At 31.9% G+C, this 20,394-nt stretch overlaps 2 protein-coding genes across 3 annotated transcripts; both read right to left on the bottom strand.

Moving 5' to 3' along the window:
* Positions 1-1,533: 1,533 nt before the first annotated feature.
* Positions 1,534-5,830, bottom strand: LOC100801313 (choline transporter-like protein 5). The gene is made up of 3 exons (XM_003537755.5): positions 4,437-5,830; positions 3,697-4,042; positions 1,534-2,042 (listed from the first exon to the last, which is right to left on the bottom strand). Exons 1-3 carry the CDS (start codon positions 5,483-5,485, stop codon positions 1,782-1,784), a joined length of 1,656 nt encoding a protein of 551 aa, XP_003537803.1. The 5' UTR covers positions 5,486-5,830; the 3' UTR covers positions 1,534-1,781.
* A 1,311-nt stretch (positions 5,831-7,141) lies between these two features.
* CYP41 (peptidyl-prolyl cis-trans isomerase CYP41) lies at positions 7,142-12,808 on the bottom strand. Of its 2 annotated transcripts, NM_001357175.1 has the most exons (7): positions 12,448-12,783; positions 9,075-9,165; positions 8,835-8,882; positions 8,508-8,531; positions 8,243-8,425; positions 8,037-8,112; positions 7,142-7,610 (listed from the first exon to the last, which is right to left on the bottom strand). In NM_001357175.1, the coding sequence occupies exons 1-7, from the start codon at positions 12,571-12,573 to the stop codon at positions 7,448-7,450; spliced, it is 711 nt and encodes a 236-aa protein (NP_001344104.1). In that variant the 5' UTR covers positions 12,574-12,783; the 3' UTR covers positions 7,142-7,447. The 2 variants fall into 2 exon arrangements, with proteins under 2 accessions (NP_001344104.1, XP_006590851.1); XM_006590788.4 differs by lacking the exon at positions 8,835-8,882 and having other exon boundaries at positions 7,253-7,610; positions 12,448-12,808.
* Between the last annotated feature and the right edge of the window lie 7,586 nt (positions 12,809-20,394).

Genomic DNA, 20,394 nt, shown 5'->3' with positions numbered 1-20,394 from the left:
TTCATTTTCAATACAAAAGCAAAGAGACTATCAACTAATATAGGTAAAAGGATATTGTGCGGGAGGGGATCCGAGCTGTTAATAGCAGAATATTGTAAAAGGAATGAAGGGTTTAAAATTATTTATAAAATTCCAATTTCCATTCTTAAATTCTGAGACACAAAATAAAGAAAAAATAATTTGTTATTTAAAAAAAGAGAATAAAAAAAACAGCCCTCCTGACATGCATGCAAACATACACTTAGTGAGATGAAAATGCGTTATTGACGTTCAGTTATTATATACAAAATGCTTCCAGCAAGAGTATATATTGGACCAATTAACATGTACACTGAATCACACCTCTCCACAAGGAGAAATTGTCAAGTTTGTTTTTTTTTTTATATAAAAAATCTAGTTTCATAAATTACTATAAATATGACATTTTTTATTTTGTTCATTTAAAAAAATGTACAGAATTTTTATTTTCATTATTTTGTACAAATCGTTGGATATAAATAAATGTAAAAGTAAAGTAACATTTTTGTAATTATTTATAAAAAAAATACATTTTCGCAAACTGAATAAGTTCTTATATACTCTACGAGTAAGCATTACTCACTAAAAATATAACTCGAGACAGGCATAATATATAAGCCTTTCAAAAAAAATTATTTAAAAATAAAACAGTTTTGAGTAGCTCCAAAACTACCTTGAGTATTGGACATTGGTCTTCCAATATGTAGTATTAGAATTTCTCCTCCAAAAAAAGAGACAACTGACCTGATAGTGATAGAGCACCAAATAAACCTGACAATGCCGGTGCCCTTAATTATCTCAGTCCATCTTCCTTTTATCAGGTCCACCCACTAAGAATGTGTTTGCTTTGTTTTTTTTTTTAAGAAATATTTTAAATTAACTTATAATTCTCATAAGCTTTTTTCAACTTATTTTAATTAACTTAATATAACTTATCAAAAAATATCTTTTTTACCTTATTACAACAAATCCCATGATTAAATTTGACCAAAAAAATTATTTAAAAAAAGCTTTAATTCAGTTATTTATCCACGCATTCTAAAAGGAAATGACCCAAATTTTATGCCTGAGATAGCCATATATGTTTGAAATGTTCTTTTGTGATAAATGTAAGTTGCTGGAAGCAACTCCTTCGTTACTTTTTGCCTCAAACGTAATTTTGGAGGCAGTTGAACGGGTCTCCAAATATGCATTAGGTCGGTCCCAATCGTTTTCAAAGGGTTCTTTTAATCAAAAACCAGAATCATTTTCAATGAACAAGGACTGATGGAGTTGGCGCCCAACCCATTTTTACATGTCTAAAACAAACAAGTATTTTTAAAGGAAGAAGAAACAGATAGATACTTCATACTTGGAATTGTAGCTTTTACTATTTTACACGGCTTCAAGACTAAGACAATAGTATACAAACGCCTAAAGGGGAATAAAGCAAATCAATGCACAAAACAAATAAGAATGAAAGCACTGCAAAAGTAATACAGATTTTGTGCTTAGTTCTCCAACAAATCTCTCTGATTAACAGTGTAAACTTGTGCCTCTATCCACCAAACAAAATATACATCATTAAGGTTACACAAAACTGAAGTCAACTTTCAGATTAACTAAAAGTTACCCTTAGAAAAAAAATAGAAAACAAATTTTAAATAAATATTCAGGAGTATGCACAATAGGATCACAAGTCACAGCCACGGACAATTCTAACTCCACACTGTCCATAAAATAGCAATCCCGGGATTCAAAAACATTTGTATCTCAAGAATTATTTACACACCTAGAGTTCTTGTAGTAACAGACTGTCTGAGACTTCTACTAATGGGTAATTGAACGTAAACTTCATGGATATCTTGTTTACAAACCTCTCCTCTATCCCGGTCTATCGCATAGCAGATGTAAACTGTGTCAATTACATTGTCTAGCACATGCACGAGGTAACCCAGCACTACTATCAGTAGCACCCATGCCATCGCAGCCACAAAATATGAATCAGACCCAAGATTGGTACCAGCTTTTAAGATAACACAGGCCTGGTCATACATAAACAATTAAGACAAACCTTGATAGAAGAAACAGAAAATAATGACTACAGAAAAACAAACTAGAAACAATGTATTAAATAGACAGAATAACCAAGTCCATCAAATAACTGGCATATTTTTTATCCCCAAAAGTATTTTTAAGATATTATTTGCCCGGAGTCTGGAGTTTTATAAGAAAATGAAGTTTCAACTGACTTAAATCCTCCTGCAAACTCCTTCTAACCTATAAATTGGCTGCAATTTATGGTACCAAGTGAAAATGTAGAGATGTTAATGGAAGGAAATGTTGCAAGTTGTCAAACAAATGGTCAACATCGACTGGTTACAAGTGCAACAGTTATATCATAAATCTACCTTAACAATTAATGTAGATTTATAGCTAATTTTAGGCCTTATTATTAGGGAATTTAGCTTCTCATATTTACATTTTAGCACTTAATTGTAAAATTTTAGTATTTTATATTTTTAGAAATTATTTGCATGTTTTTAATGATTTTTATATTTATTTATTTTTTGCAAAAAACTCTAAAAATAACATAGCATTGAGAACTAGATCATCAGTGATTCAGTGTTGGGAGTTGAAGGTCAACAAAGTCAGCATTATTTGTTTCCTCTAAAGTGTCATGCAATGAAATGACAGTGAGATACTATCCTGGAGTGCCCAATGCTACAAAGCCAGCACCAAGGGTCAGACTAAAGAGTTTCTAGTCAGCACCAACACTAGGCACTGAAGGTCGCAGGTCAAGAGTTTATTTTGAATCTTTGGACCAAAAGAAGGCATATGCAGGAATAGAGGATCAAAGAGTTCCAAAACATTCTTCAAGCCTTGGAGTCCTTGGGAAAGGATCTAGCAGCACAAACACATTTTATCCCTTCTATTTTCTTGTTCTTCTGTTTTGTTTTCCATGTGTAACTTAGCCTCTCTAAGCTAAATAAGGTAGAAACTGAATCATTATGTAATCTGAATTCATTTATCTAAGTTTATTCCATGAAATTTGTGCATCTTTCTCATCACTCTTGGGTGTTTCTTTAGTTTTTCGCTATAGAAACTGATCTTAGGTTTGTGTGGTAATTGGAACATCAGGCTTAGACTATAATTTAAATTGTTCGCCATAAGTTTGGGTGTGTCTAAGAATAGACATCAAATTTGTGAGTTCTTTATAAAAAATTTATTTCATTGCTTAATCAAGTTAGATATTGTGTAAGGAATTAGAAATATACTAGGTTTTGGCTCAAGGAATTAAGCTTAATCTAATTTTGTAGGTTCAAACTCCAATTTCATGATTTGACTAGCATTGAATTGAATTCAGTTGCATAGGTAGACAAGGATAGAGTTTTGTACCCAAGTTGCTTTTATTCTTGCATTCTAAATACTCCCTACAATTCTGTCTTCAATTATTTCCATCTAAATCAATTGCTTGCTCAAATAGTTTAAATTGGTAGTAATTAGTACTTCTCACAATCTTTGTAGGATCTCACTATTTAGTATTTTATACATTTTTTACGCACCAGCCAAACTTTCATCACTATACAAATTATTTAATGTTTCAAGAGGAAATGCCCACGCCAAGAACTTACAATTCACAGCAAGTTTCTAATGCAAAGTGCAAGGATTAAAAAGAGTCATGTTAACACCACGTACCACTATTGTGTATGATGCAGAAAAAACAAAGACAATTCCAGCCAGGATGCGAGATGAGATGGTCTCCACAAAAACAGCAGAGAGAAGATTGCGTCTTAGAAGTTCATATGTCATCCTTGCAGAAGAGCAGTAGGCTTCACCAGTTATTGCAGCAAAGTTTATGGTAAACTTGTTAAGAAAATCAACTGCCGTCAGTAAGGCATTTACACAGCACTGCAACACAAGGTTCACTATCCCAGGAGTATCCTCTTGTCTTGCACTATCAACTGCAGAGCGCACCATTCGAACAACACAGACAAGCAATCCCGACAAACATATCGTGCCAGAAGAAGGACCAAAAGCATTTCTGCAAGCCAAAAACCACAGTTAATGTCTTTCTAAATGAAAAGAAATCATTCAACGCAATTGAACATTTCTTTTCATCAGTTCTCCCATCAGCCAGCCAATCAAAGAGTACACTAAGGGGAACTACCATATTATATTCAAAAGCTACAAGACACATCACAGGTAACAGCAATCTTGAACTAAGAAAATTACAAAGCAACCAGCAAGAGTCATTGACATAAATAATAACTGAAAATGGAATCAAAGAAAACATTTCAAACTAAGCACTCTAACACAGGATATACTAAAATCATATCAAAGCACACAATTCAAGTCAAACTAATCAATTTAACACTCGAGTCAGAGTGAAACATGACATAAGCAAACAAATGCAAGGCAACAACAACAATGTTGACCTGAGAGGAGTTCGAATACTGCGCCTAGGAGTTTGATGTTCCTTGGAGAAATACCAATTAGCAATAGTCCCACTGATGACATAAACTTGAGCTTCAACCATAGCTGCCGCAGACCACAGCGTGGTGAGAATAGCCAGAGCATAATAAGCTGGCACCCAAGAATCCTCCTTCCATTCACAAGCATATCCAGGCTTCAAATTCTTCACCACAATCTTCCCATTAAACCTCGCAAACACCATGAAAACCACGATTGGCACGAAATACAGCACCAGCCCAACGGTCAAACAAGGGAGGACCCCGAACAAAGCCATGTTCCTCGAAAGCGCGTGGGAAGCAACCCCGATTATGCTCACGGTGAGCTCCACGCGATGCCAATTAACCACCAAGATCCACACAATGATCCCAATCACCAAGAACACGAACACCATCACGAGAACCCGGTACGCGAGGGGGAACGCGTTGCTGCAAGACGCGCCGAGGGTGCAGGCCACGAACCAATACACGTTGAGGAAAATAGGGATGGCGATAAAGAATGGAATAGAAGCGTAGACAATCTGTTTGGTGTAATGCTTGAGTAAGAGAAGCAGAGCCCAACACAAGGGGACGCTGAGGACGAAGGTGATGACGAGGGTCCATATGAGAGCCTTCACCAATTTCGAAGAAGGCGATGAAGATGTTGTTTGAAGGAGGGAGAGCCACGTGGAGACGGAGGAGGAAGAATTAGAAGAAGGGTTTAGGACGCAGGAGGAGGTGGTGGGGTCGAAGGTGAAGGAGGAGAGAGAGGGGTAGTTGTTGTTTCGATGGATGATGGAGAAGATGCCAAAGGCGAAGGTGGAGAGGAGGAAGAGAAGAAAGAGGATGAGGAAAGGAAGGTCCTTGAAGGAACGAGGGCCAGAATTGTAAGTGATGTGATGGTATTGTTGGTTTGACTCCGATTCTTCTTCCACTGCCGAAGAAGACGACGAGGGTTTCGATAGAAAGGGTTGCGATGCCGGGGACTCGTATGGAAAATCGCCTTTGTTGTTCGGATCCTCGCTACTACCCATCATAATACTACAACCCAACCCAACACAACACAGAGAGTGAGAGTTTCAGGTTTGAATCAATTAAAATGATGTCTCAAACTCTCTACACACCAAACATATACTACTCTAGATTTTTGTGTTTTTTCAATCTAGATCTGACGGGGCAAACGGCAAACAAAGATGATGCAGTTTTCTTAGTTGAGTTTTATGCTTTTAGTGTTTTTACCATTCATCTAACAGGGTTTTAATCGGATTACCTTTAACATGTACTACTACGCCTGATTAATTAAATTTCATTAAGTAGTTGCATTCAAAGATAATTTTCTATAGACAAGAAATATAAATATTAGATTTTCTGGGTTTTTTTTCGCAAGTGGGTGTAATGAGATGTTCCTCGCCTTTAAAAAATTTATCAAATCAGCATAGAATACTTTTACTTATTATGTTTTTAATTTGTGAGATATTAGGTCAGACATTATACAAAGTGTTTGTTCTTCTTAGTGCTTACTACAAACAATAATATTCATTCATTCATTGTGAGGATATTCTCTTGTACGTTTATTAATATGCTTGTATTAATATACTATTTTACTTTCTATGTATAAAGTTGCTTTTTATTTATTTGGGGGAGTTTCTGACATTGGAAGAACATGATACAAACTGGACGAATCACATGGATGCATGCTTGTTGCGTTATGCATTACGACAAAAGTACCTTGAAATTCAGTGGCGCGACATAATCTGTTACAAAATCTTGAGCTGCAATCCACATGCAAATCTGGCTTTTTACTTCATTTATGTTCAGCCTGGTCGGGTAAACAACGGCTAGAAAAATAAAATCACACTTTTCGTTAACATAACCTTACAATTACAAAGATAATGTTCAAAGTTGTAATTTTTCTTATTTCATTACTAAACACCAGAAACAAGGGGGCTTGATGTCTGAAATCATCACCTCCAATACTACAAATTATTTGCTGGCTTGACTTTCATTGCTTTAATTAATTCCTATAACTTCTAACAATAAACCAAATTATATTTTATCTGATTCTTTTGAACGGCTTAATCTCCCACAAACTTCTGAAAAGGCTTTAAACGTTACTTATTACTTAGTGCTGCTAGTTTTTCTCTGTCCCACCTTTTGTATCAGCCAACAACGATAAGAATCATCCAATATGATCGTACTATGCGGTATCTTATTGTTATTAGATTTTATAATTTATGTCAAGCTAAACCTATTTAATAAGTTAGGATATTTTCTAAAGTTTATTTAATTTAAAATGTTAAATTTGTATCGCCTAAAAAAGCCTTTTAGGATTTAATAAATTGATTTATTTAAATAAATATATTTACATTTGTAATTTTGATATGATATTTATAATTTTAATAAATTTAGATTAGATATAATATTTGATCTTTTCCAAACTCCGTAACCTATATATTTATAATGCCGAAAGTGATGTCACTTTCGTACATTATTTTTTTTTACAATTAAGGAGAAATAGAAGGGGAGAGAAAAGTATGGAATAAAATCCGTTATGTGATAGAGGAAAATAAAGAGAGAAAAATAGAGTTATTAAAAGAAAAGTAAGAAAAATGTTATCTGAATAATATAATTCTTTTAGGCATATCTAATTACGGTAACCTTTCCGGCAGAAGAATGCATTTGCGCACAGAAGATTCAACGGAAGCAAGACAATATAATGATTTCCCCTTTCTCTACAGAAAAGGGCCGTGTTCAATATAAATAAACAGGAATGATTTAAAAAAACATAAAAACATAAAATGGACTTACCAAATATATTGCTTACATTAAAAGAAACCGGGCTTCAGTATATTTTTAATAACAATCTAGTATCTACCAATTCTTTTTTAAGTCAAGTTGGCATGTAAAGCATGGTTTAAGACTTCGAATCAAGATCAAAGACAAACCAGCCGTGTCTGCTATCCAAACCATAATCCAAACATATGTTAAAAGGAGGAAGTTCAAGTTTCCTCATCCCAGTGGATCTTTGGTATCTCCCCAGAGTCTGCTATCACCACCTTCTTTCTGGGTTTTCCACTGTAAGTTCCGGCTCCCCCTTCAATTACATACACAATATCCATGCCTTGAACAACCTTGCCAAAGACAACATGCTCTCCATCCAACCTGGAAAGTTTACAAGTAAATTGATATCATACTCATAACTATAAACCAGTGATGATGACACAATGAATATATATTTTGCCTTTAAAAGAACAAATTCAAAGGTAGTGTCAATCAATCTATATATAGAAAGTATACCAAGCGAGAATTCTTGTCATTGCGAGAAATCACAACTATAAATTTTGACCACTAGATCATATTTGAATGAATGAGATTAAAAGTTAAATATATGATCTTAACCATCCATGTATGATTATATGATCTAGGTTTATAGTTCTTATTTTTCTCAATAAATCAGTATTCTCACAAGTGTGTGTGCTCGCACCCTAAAAAGACTGCTCTTAACCTACGAGAATTTGATCCAACTGCATCTGATCCCCAGTCTAGAAATCGTCCAAACCATACACTACAAGGACAAAAATAACTTACCATCTGGCCTTCACTGTGGTAAGGAAAAACTGTGAGCCATTGGAATCAGGTCCTGAATTTGCCATAGAAACAACTCCTGCAATCATGGGAGTAAGATTTCATAGAAACAACTCAAACACATATCTTAGAAATGACAGAAAAACATCAAGTTATAAAAATATTAATAATAAAATGAAATGCTTTCATCCAAGCAAATTGTTACTCACCGGCATGAGAATGTTTAATCTTGAAATTCTCATCAGGAAAGGTGCCACCAAAAATAGATTCAGACCCTTTACCATCATGATGAACAATGTCTCCACCCTGAATCACAAAACCAGATATTATCCGATGAAATGGTGTTCCTTTGTAATGAAGCTTTATGCCATTTTCACTCTTTCCTTTCTCCCCTACACATCATGGAACACTCCTAATCAGTGCAAGGACCGATGGGGATTAAATTAATAAACAAAATGAAGAGACTACAGCTACCTGTACACAAAGCTCTAAAATTTTCTGCAGACAGAAAATTCAGTCATTAGAAATTGCAATGTTATAATGTATAAGCCTTACTGTATGTAAATAGCATACATATACAAGGAGAAAGCTCCATCAAGCACATTTAAGTTTGAATTTACAAAAATAACTGAAGTCCAAAGTAGACACCCTGTACAAAAGGGTGAAAGAAAATGAATACCCACAAAAATTACATTTTCTACTAAAGAAGCCGACCCTTGGTTCATGCAAAATGAAAATTTATATTCTTAAAACAATTAAGTTGCAGACAAAGGAACATGAAACATAAGAACAATGACATACCCACAGTTTTCGGTACAACTTGGCCATATAATCCAATCACTATCCTACCTGTAGAAGTTATTGCATACTGCAGGTTGTCAATATCAGATAGGACAGGAAAAATAGCATTTTTTAAAAGTTGATTGAGCATAAATTGTTACTTCAATTTTTCTACATCCTCTTGGTCAAAAAGTATTTCACGAGTCAAATTGATTTAAACGATTGCAATGAGTAAAATTTCTAAAAATACTGCTTGACAACCTAAACGCTGTTTATCAATATCAATATCCAAAAATACTCTGTGTGTAATTTCTGGCTCCTCTTCTGGTTTCTCCTCAATGATCTCAACAACCTACATCAGAAAAGGGAAAGTTTATCAGTTAAGATGAAAATCATAAGTGGAAAAATTTTACACATGGCCTAATGTTGATTACAACGTTTTAGAGAGGAATAGAGAAGAGAAAAAGAAAATAACCTTGAATATGAATATGATTTGATACAATGATCTTATTCAAAAGACTAAGGCACTAAGCCTTTTTATACTAATGAATAGACTCCTAACTGCTCCTACATTATAAATCTAAATAATCATCTTGAATAAGAATTTTTAAAGATCTTTTCTTAAATTAAAATGTTTTTAGAATTTATTATTAAATGAGAGCTCTCATTCTCATTAAGTCATATGTCTTGTTCTAATATTATATGTTGAGCATTTAATTTTATTTCTCTTAAATATACTTGTTAAATTTAGGGTTATATATGTTTGAGGTTTCTAATAGATGATTATTTGTTTTGGGTCCCTCATAAATTTTTGTGTTGCGTTGGATCCCTGATATATTAAAACTTTTGTTTTGATTCATTGACGTCAATTAATCATCACTACAGTATCACCTTGGACACCAAATGATAAGATAGAACGGGCCATCCTCCTTGACATTTGCCAAATGCACAAATTAAAGTTTATGAACCTGCTAGAATGAAGACACAATAGCAGCAACAGCAAGAGATAGAGATTTGTTGAGATCCCACATTGTCTAGAGATATGGCAAATGTACTCCTTATACCTTTTAAGAGTCGTGTTAAGTTAGTCCCTAAGCCTAAAATTCTAATATAGTATTTTCAAAGTCTATCATGTATTGGGCCACCAATAATTGCCCATGCTCTAGATGTCTATTCCTAGACATGAGGGCTGTTGTTATTGGGCCATCCGCATTTGTCCACGCTCTAGATGTCAAGTCCTAGGCACAGGGGGGGTGTTAAGATTGCACATTGACCAAAGATATGGCAGATGGATTCCTTATTAAGGCTTGGACAGTCTTCAGTTTACAAGCTAGTTTTGTAGAGTTGAGTTATGCACTAAGCCTGAATTCTAAGACTAAACATGCTGATAAAATGCACAGCAGAAGAAATTAAACATGCTAGTGAGTAGTACCAACGAAGCTCAAAAACTAAAGAAGAACACTAATGTTAGGAATCATTGGATATGTACTGGTGGCAAACAACAAATAGCAAGGAACAAGAGAAGGATTTGGAAAGAAAGACATTGTTACAATAGACTTCTGAGCAGCAACTCAATAGCAGAATAATGATGGACAAGTCACAATGGTTAGTACAGCTCTGATACCATGTTGAAGTAATATGTATTTAGCCAAAAAGGAGAGAAGATAAAAAAGATAATAATCTTGAATTATTAATACAATTTGTTGCACTGATCTTATTTAAAAGACTAAGGCACTAACCTTTATTTATTCTAATTAATAGACTCCTAATTTTACTTAAATAACAAAACAAAACATGATAATTATTAAGAAATATGAAAACTAATCCTAGGAGATATTATGGGGTAAGAAACTAATTTTAAAGGATAATCTATGATACTCCAAGATAACAAACTAATCCTATGAGATAATTTAAGATATTCTATAATAAATTAAAGATATTTTCCTAATATTCTAACACCTAATCATCGATTTCGAATCAAATGATATACAAGTCGATGATTATGTTTATAAATATTCAGTGTTAAAAATGGTGGTCTCAAAACAGGTCCACGTGTAATATAGGGGACAAAAAAACTTCATTTATAGTCAGAGTGTTTCTCATACAACTTCAACCAAAGAACCTCTACTAGATAGAGCTACCGCCACAACCAAAGAAGCAGGTTTCAATCTTCATGATAAAAATCATAACTGTGTTTACAAATTGTTTCAAATATAGATAAGGGTAACACTCCAAGAAGCAGGGAATGCTCATAATATGCTGGGAAAGAGAAAACATGATGGGTTTATTTCAGCAAAAGACTCAAACTGAAATCAAAGGATTTCGGCAGTATTGCTTACCCAGGGACTACACTTTTTTTTTCATATTGCCTTTCTCATCAAAATACTATCCTCTTCTGCAAATGCCACATTCTTCTACCCATACACTCTCCTAATCCTGTGCCACTTGAACTCCAATCTATCTTACCTTCCATCCATCTTTGTCCAGTCAGCTCATAAATGTTAGACCAACCAATCTCGGGGCTGACACAACCGAATTGCTTGAGGAAAAGGAAACCCCAGCAACCATGCACTCCCGCATCAGTATCCTTGTTTCATCAATTTCTATCACATTTCTAAATGATCATAGCCTTCTGTGAGCACTAAATGCACCCTGTGCCTTGGGAACCTATAGTGTAGATATCCTCTCCCCTAATACTTAAAGGAATCATTGGGAACTAAAAGATTCCGTATCTCCACCCACCTTTTGAAGCTCTCATTATCCTCTTCTTTCTAAAGCTGGGTTACAAGGCACGGGTACACAGAATTGATCTACAGAGATGGATGCTTCTTCAAACTGGCTAATGTGTGTTATGAGCATGCCCCTCCCTTTTTTTTTTGGATTGGCAAATGCTAGTTGTTAGTTTTTGTTACCAGGGGGATTTGAACCCACAACCTATCCCTCCCTCCCTTCACCCTTTACCATCAAGCCAACCTTATATATCTAGTATGACCCTCCCTTGATTCACTTTCAGGGCTAAACCCCCATTTTGTTCTTGAGCTGCTCAAATTGTCTGCTAGTCTACAGATGGAAGTTTTAATACATTACCTAGTTCATACTTTTAGTACTACATAGTGCATACACTAACCCAACCAAAAAGGAACTCAAACAACTTACTTGAATAAATAAAGAAGGAATCGATTATAATGCAAAGCATGCTACCCAGCCACATCGCAATCCACAGAATCTAGCCATGAGTGATTCATCATTAATCAAATTAGATTGCATAGACAGCAGCCAACTAATAATGGGAATAACTACAATGGCAAAAATTAAAATGCATCCGAAAGCAATACAATTCAATTACACGAAAGAGTTTAATTTCGTAAGGTGCACTTCCTTAGGGTGGCATTACAGGTAAATGTAAGCAAAATTAAAATACAAAAAACTCCATTTTGATTTCATTCTATCAGTAACAGAAAGTAAAAAAGAAAGAGTAAAACGAAAACACGTGCCAAATGATTGGAACGGAACGTTCAGATCTATGGAAACAACCTCACAGTAATATAAACAATTATGGTACGAAAACCGGCCCAATTACCAAAATCAGATCCACAATGACAACAACATACAAATGAAAGGTTAAAGGGCGCACCTGTTTGGGATTAGTAAAACCATTGGTGGTGGTAGAACCAGAAAATGTGAAAATGAGGAAAATTGAGAGAACAAGGAAGAGAAGGAGGAATCGTGGGTGAACGAGAAACGCGATCGCTCTACGCATTGCTTCACTACCTTCTTTGTGCAGTTATACACAATCAATGAAAAATCGAAACTTTCTGATCCCCCATGGCAGATAGCATACTGGGTTTGTCTCAGAACGTGGGGCGCTTTGTTAGTGCAAAGTAGCTGAAGCTGAAGATGGTTCAAGCTCGCTATAGAGGCCGGTGCGCAACGCGAACCAGGAAAAAAAGTTGATAAATTAATTTAATTTGAAAATTCGGAATATTGAGGTCTTGATTATTGGAAAAGCCTCACAACATGTGAGAATTTTATTCCCAAAATACTGTTTGAAAGAAATTCATAACGTGTTGTTAAATGAATTAAATTACCATATAATTGATGTTCAAATAGTTATTTTTACAGAAACATTTAACTTTTCTGGAAGCATATATTACATTTAAATATTTTCATAACAAAATACATTATAATTAAGGCATCAGATTACCCAATTCAAAGTTGAATGTATTTATATTAAGAAATTGTGACCAGTATTTAGTTCAAAACTCTTTGAATTCCTAACGAGACATGTACCTCAACTATGACAAAATATACTTTATTTTATTTTTAAAAAAATTACCTTTAATAAATAAAAAATTTTAAAATGGTCTAGAATTTATCTAAATTGTGTGTTAGTATTTTGAGTGTGATGTTTAAAAGGTATTTCTTTAGATTAAAGATATTTTTTTTACTGAATGTAATTATATTTGAATTAAGTAAGATTATCATCGATTACAGTTTCTTCTTTGAACACTTAACATGAGTATTTTAAGTGTAACATAATGTTTCGAAGGTATAAAAACAATTTTGAATGGAAATAAACTATTAGAGAGATACACTTTGAATGTAATCAAGGAATAATCCATCAATCTTAGACATTTAACTCATAGCTTCTTTATTTTATACACTCATTGTTTGCAGACTATATGAGGGTCATGCAGCTTTTATTGACATAGTTATTAATACACTTTATAGTAAGTGAAAACTACTCACAATAATCTAACTTGTTCTACATTCAAATCAATATAAAACACTAATGAATTTTTCATTTTTAAAGTATGTTTTTCGTTAGTTTGTCAAGTGCTTACAAATGACTAATCTCATCATACACTTAATAACAGGTAGGAATGGATCAGTCAAACTTATACAAATACTTACATAAGATTACATTTTCTAAACAAAAATAATTTAAACAAACGTAATAAAAAAATTGTTTATTTTATTTAAAATAAATATTTTTTAATAAATAAGTTAAATAAACGGGTCTATATATCCTTACATAACTAAAAATTATTGATTATTTTAAAAATTTAGAAAATTTTGTATTGTAAATAAAACACGTTCATATAAAAGAAATAAAAGTCAAAAAATATATAATATATTAAATTGAAGGCATAACATTTGTAACACAAGAAGCAACATAATTAAGAAATAACACGTGAATTGGAAACTAAACAAATTTCATATTATAAAAATTATATGATTTTTTTATTAAGATTTCTTTTAGTATTCGTGACGTTAAAAAATACTTTCTTTTTGGTTCAGTGCAAAAAAACTATATGCCCTGTCCCTGACGAATCATTTCAGATTTTGTTGAGAATGCATGCCCCAGTGGCCAGTGCCTTATATATTCTTCTGTCCGTTTCTTCGGATTACAAGTCTGAATTTTCCTCAAAACAAATTTTTATTTCCTGTATATCAATTAATTTCCCATTTTGTGCGTGGTTTAATAAAAGAGCACTGATATATCTTCCGAATTGAGGAGCGAGAAAAAAACGTCCGAATCATTAACAATTTAACTTCTGTCATTGCTCGTACTGTAAGATAATAATTTAATTTATTTTCAAGACAGATTTCACATTATAACTGAATCGGTCAATTTTTCGGCAGAATTAACCGAAGGATAAAGCATTTTCCTTAATAAAATAAACAGAAATATATATTTTATATTGAGATTTAATTTTTCTTCATCAAATTTAAAAACGTATTGTTTTAGTCTATTATATTTTAAATGTTCATCATATGACATATATAATTCTTTTGATCGACATTATTAACTTAAGTAAATCCGTTTATTTAAATTTACTTGTTAAAGAAAATGTTCATTTATTACCAATGATTCTAAACCATTGTGCTACATCAAAGTGCATCTAAATGTAACACTACAAATGATTTTTACATGCAAAACAAAAATGATAATTGATTTACATCTAATTTGATGTGACCAATGGTTCTCAACCATATATTCGAAAATACTAAAATTGATTTTTTTTATTCAAAAAGATTAAGACAAAACTTTTATAAATATAAAATAATTAAAAATATATTTTATTTTATTCATTTATTTGGCACTACCGAAACATATAAAAATGGTATAAAGTTGTTTCGTGTTGCACAATAAAAAATATTAAATTATAATTTTGATTGTTGTTTAATTTTTTTAAAATATGTTTTTTATTTATGATATATACCCAAAATTTTACATTTGATCCCTCATAAATTTTTTCTTTGAGATGAGTTCCTAATATTTAAAAAAATTTGTACAAGGTTTCTACCGTTAGAAGGGATCCGTTAATTATTGATGTGGTTGTTAACTCGACACAACAGCAAGCTACGCGTGATGTCATGTCAGATTAAATATGACATGTAAGCTGATTACGTGTCGTCTAACATGACATTATATTTTAATTAAAATAAAATAAAACAAAAAAAGTGGAATTATGAAACAACCCCAACTCTATATGTGCTGGAGCTTGGTTTTGGTCGTGGAAAGGTTTAGTCTTTCTTAGGCATGACAATGAAATCTGTATCCACGGGTATCCGTCCAAACTTATCCCGATTTTGTTGGGAAATAGAGTTGACCGGGTACGGGTTCGGGATTACGGAATATCCGACTTTTTTAATTGGGGTCGGGAGAGGGGACAAGGATGTCACTACCTGTCCCATACCCGTCCCGATTATGAAAGTATTAAAATTTTATTAATTACTTGTTAATTTTTTTATAATTTTTATATAATTTAAGATTATTTTCTTGATGATTTTTGTAGACAGATGTTTTACAAATACAAGTAGTTAAAAAAAATGTGTAACAATCAAATTTTCAATATAATTTTTTTACAATTTTTTTTACAAATATAAATCAGGGACGGGGCGAGGACGAGAATACCCGATACTCGACGGTTATGAAGATGGGGTAATAAATTTTAACTCATCGGGTATTGGGAACAAGTACGGGTATATGTTAGAAAGTTAGGGTCAGGAATTGGGGAGGCAATACCCGTCCCCGTCCCGCCCCATTACCATGTCTAGTCTTTCCAAATCTCTTTCTTGAAGGTCAAAGGTGCTAATGATTTTTGCGATGTTCTTAGGTTTGTGTGTCATCTCCTTTATTGTGTCAAAGTTCTTAGCTAGTGTGCAACCATCTCTCTCATCAACCCTATCATCGACGCACACCAGTAGCAGCCCCAACGCCCGTTTGCACAACTCCACAACCACCTTCGACTATAGTGCCTGCCACCCCCTCTCCTGCCACAATTGCAACCCCACCACGTCGAGGAGGGTTGATGGGTTTTAGAATCAAGGGTTTAGTGGGGACAAGGTGAGTGTCAAAGGTGAGATTATTGTTGAATTAGGAAACCAATTTGGGAATTTAAGTGAAATTGAGGAACAAGATGGGAATAATGGTGTTGCAATGTAGGGGATTGGACAACAAACACAAGGTGGGGTTGTTGGGATTGTTGGAAATGGGGGTTTGGTGAGACAAGGTCAAGGTGGTGTTGGTGACGGTGGAAATGATGTTGGGAACAATGTAAGAGTTGTTAGTAATGTTAATATTGGAGGAGTTAGAGGTGCTAGTGGTGGTGGTTATGGTGCTACTACTGCTAGTTATGGTGGTACTATATTGTTTGTGGGTGATTTGCATTGGTGGACTACTGATGCTAAGCTGGAAACTAAGCTTAATAAGTATGGATCTGTGAAGGAGGTGAATTTTTTCAATGAGAAGGTGAGTGGAAAGTCAATGGGCTATTGTCACGTTAAGTTTTTTTGACCATTATGCTGCAATTGCTTTTAAGGAAGGGATGAATGAGCATGTTTTTAATTTTAATTTAATTTTTTCATTTAAATTTAATTAAAATATGATGTCATGTCAAGCAACACATAACTAGTTTACATATCACACTTAATTTGACATAACATAAAAGATAGTTTGTCAATGTGTCAAGTTAACAACGATATTAGAGATAAAAAATTTCAAATTTTAAGAACCCATCTCAAAGAAAAAATTTATGAAAGATCAAGTGTAAAATTTGAGTATTTATTAGGGATAACAAATATATTTAAACCTTTAATTTTTAATATGAAATTATAACTTTTTAATTTTTAATTTTCATATTTAAAAAAATCTATAATTTTTGTTGGATCCTAATAAGAATGTCGTCCTTCTTATCTTTAGCATTGTCATCTGATTGTTGAATGTTGATAAGATGAAGGTACGAATGTATGATATGTTGATGACTGTATAATAGGCATGAACCAAACATGGTTTGTTCTTATCTTCAACACTGGTGGGGTCTGAGTGTTGATAAGATCAAAGATGTATACCTTTTAGTTCAAATTTCATATATATATATATTTACTCTTTTACTTTCCATAATACCGAAAAAGCATTAAGCGAACGAAATTTTATAATTTTAATTAATAATATATAATAGTAATAATTAATACAAAAAGATATTATAAATTTAAACATTTTTTCTTATATCTTACTATCACTCTTTTTTTATTTTTTCTTTTTTATCATACCACTTATTATATATTTTTTCTTTTTTATATCTCTTAATTTGCTTCAATCCATATTTGAGATAGACTTTAAGTTAGTCATTACTCTTATGATAATTATTTTTTAAAATTACGATATTCTTTAATAAAAAATAATAATTAATCTCATAAAATATTAATATATATTTAAAAAATAATATTTTTTAATATATATTTTTATTTTTTCAATACACATGAATTAAAAATTAAATTTATGATTTTAAAAGATAAAAATTATTTATTATTTATGACACGGTATTTTTATTATTAGGAGATTATGATATGATATGTTGTATATCATATATGTTGTCTGATTGGTGATGAATATGTCCAGTACGTCTCAGTTATAATTTATAGGCCCGAGGTCTAATCTTACCATATCAACTGCAAAAGGCACTCCTTCATCTGAGTCAAGTTATAGTTATGTTATGGCTGTCCTTTGGCCCACACGAAGAGACACTTAATCACGTGCTGCCTAAAACATACGGAACATGAGCTGTCTTGTACGGCCGTGCCCATACGCGGGACAGCTGTTTTTTGTTTTCCCCTCCCTTTTTCTTATTGTTTTTTCTCCAATCACCATAAAGCATAAACATTAATCATTTATCATACTACATTCTTAAATATTCCAAATTAATCTTATAATTATTCTAATATATTTATTACGAATGTATTTTAAGATCTGAGTAATCTTAAATTTTTATTTCATTAGTTTAATCTTTTATAAATAATATACTAACAACATATCTAACAACAATAATTTTAATAAAATTAAATATATATTTCATTATTTATAAAATTTAAAAATATAATTAAGTCAGATATTATCAGAACTAATTAGACAATAATATTTTATAAAATATATTATATATTTTAATTGTATTAGTTTTTTTGTTCTCATTAAATAAATTATAAATAATTAACAGGATGAAAATGATGCGGACATAAAATAATAACAAAAAATAACATACAATCTTGTGATATTATATTTTCATGTTTATTTTAATTATCATTTATAAATTTTTTATAGAAAATATAAGATTAAACTCTTTTGTTTTACTATAAACAATGTTTTTAACATACTTTATTATTTATATTTTATTATATAATATTTATTTTCTTTTGCTTGATATTCAAATTAGTTATATGGATTGATAATTTATTTTTTTAACTTATATTAATTTTTCGTCATTTACTTACTTTTAAATTTAATAAATAACAGTATTATATAATAGTATAAATGTATAGTCCATACCTATATTATTATTTGTATTTTTTAGTTTACCGTGTGATGGATACTAACTAGTTAATCATTAAACCATCACAATTCACACGGTAAACATCCTGTATATTTATGTTTCGCAAATTACAAATACATATTTTTGTCACTATCATATCTAAAATAGGAGCCTACTCAATTAATCTTCTTTTTAGCCAAAGACATGTTAATTGTATAATGTTTTATAAATATATATTTTTTTATAAAAAGTGAAAATGTATAACGAACGGTAAAATAAAAAAATAAAAAAGTATTCTAAAAAATCTTATATAAATAATCTACCCACTCCTTCCGAAATGAGCAAATTAGGCAAAATTGGAAAGTTTCAAACGGATCATCAATTGGTTAGGAGATATTTGTTTCAAGTTTCCAGGTAATAGGACTTGGGAATATCATATTCCTTGGTGTTCCTAATAAATAGTGGTCGGACATTATCTCTTTTGTTGATGTAGTTCTTGCTCGTATTTGCCCTTTTATGACATTTCAACACTTAAAGATCTCGATTTTAAACAATAAGTATGATAATAAAGTGAAAAATGGTCTTTACCGGAATGATTCTCTCTATTTATATAAATTTTGTTGAACCTTGGGCCTTCGTGAGCAAATTACCATTGAGATCATATGCGCCTAAGTGTGATTAGGGGGTCTAAATCGTTAATCCTTTTAGATTATGGTATGTCTTGTTTCTTAAAGGGTTAGATAGGTATTTAGCAAACTAGGCAGAATACCTATTCGGTGTACCAGGTTTGGTATAAAATTTGTAAAAATATTCCTAGTAAATATTTGATTCGAAGGATTGTAAAATACTCAATTGTTTTGTTGCTTATTCTCATGAGAATGATGGGTAGATTGGATTTCCAATGGGTATCGAAGTTATTTTCTACAATAACTACCATACCCCGCACATCATTGGCTCACATTTCTATTTTTACTTTTATTTTTTATTTAATTTTTTTTTTAATTTTTTTCCTGAATTTAACAGTGTCAAACAAATATGTCTACAGGAATGATATTTCCCAGTATAATATTTTCAGGAATGTGATTCACAGGAGTAAAAATTCTTACCTTGAAACAAACATCTCCTTGACATTGTATTTTGTTTTAGGAGAAAGACATGACAAAAGAAAAAAAGGAGAGAGGAAATATAAATAATAGTACAATTCACTTTATTTCATTGAAGGAAATTTTAAAAGGACAAAACAATTAATGTTAAGAAACAAATGACAATTGAAAATAAATCACTAGTTTTCTATTCATTTCAAATTTTAATTTTTTTCTCAGTCCTTATTTTATTTTTCATTTCAAATTTTTAATTTAAGCAAAAGGGCAAGTGTTGTTAACCAATAACCTATTTTTTATGCATTTTTATTGTTGCTATAAACTTCTGTGTTATTACTGTAAAACATAAAAAAATAAACTTCTATGTTATTCATTAAGTTATAAATAATACCTGTAATTAATTATAATATTTTTATATAGATTTTAATCAATAGGATATATTGTGTACTAAAAGTATAAGCCCAGTGTAATGATTATCAAGGTGCATTTTTTAGGACTCAATCTCTTGTTTTAGGTTTCGAGAAAAAAAAATTATTTTCTTTATATGATTTTTATTATCAATTAGCCCAGTGTAATGATTATCAAGGTGCATTTTTTTTTTGTAAATGAAATTCGACCTTTTCTATTATTTTTATTAATTTTAAAAATACTTCATTTAAAAAAAATAGC

Source organism: Glycine max, chromosome 11, assembly GCF_000004515.6.
Source record: "Glycine max cultivar Williams 82 chromosome 11, Glycine_max_v4.0, whole genome shotgun sequence".
Lineage (NCBI taxonomy): Eukaryota > Viridiplantae > Streptophyta > Magnoliopsida > Fabales > Fabaceae > Glycine > Glycine max.
Note: the sequence above shows the minus strand (reverse complement) of the source record. Positions and strands in the feature narration are given on the sequence as shown.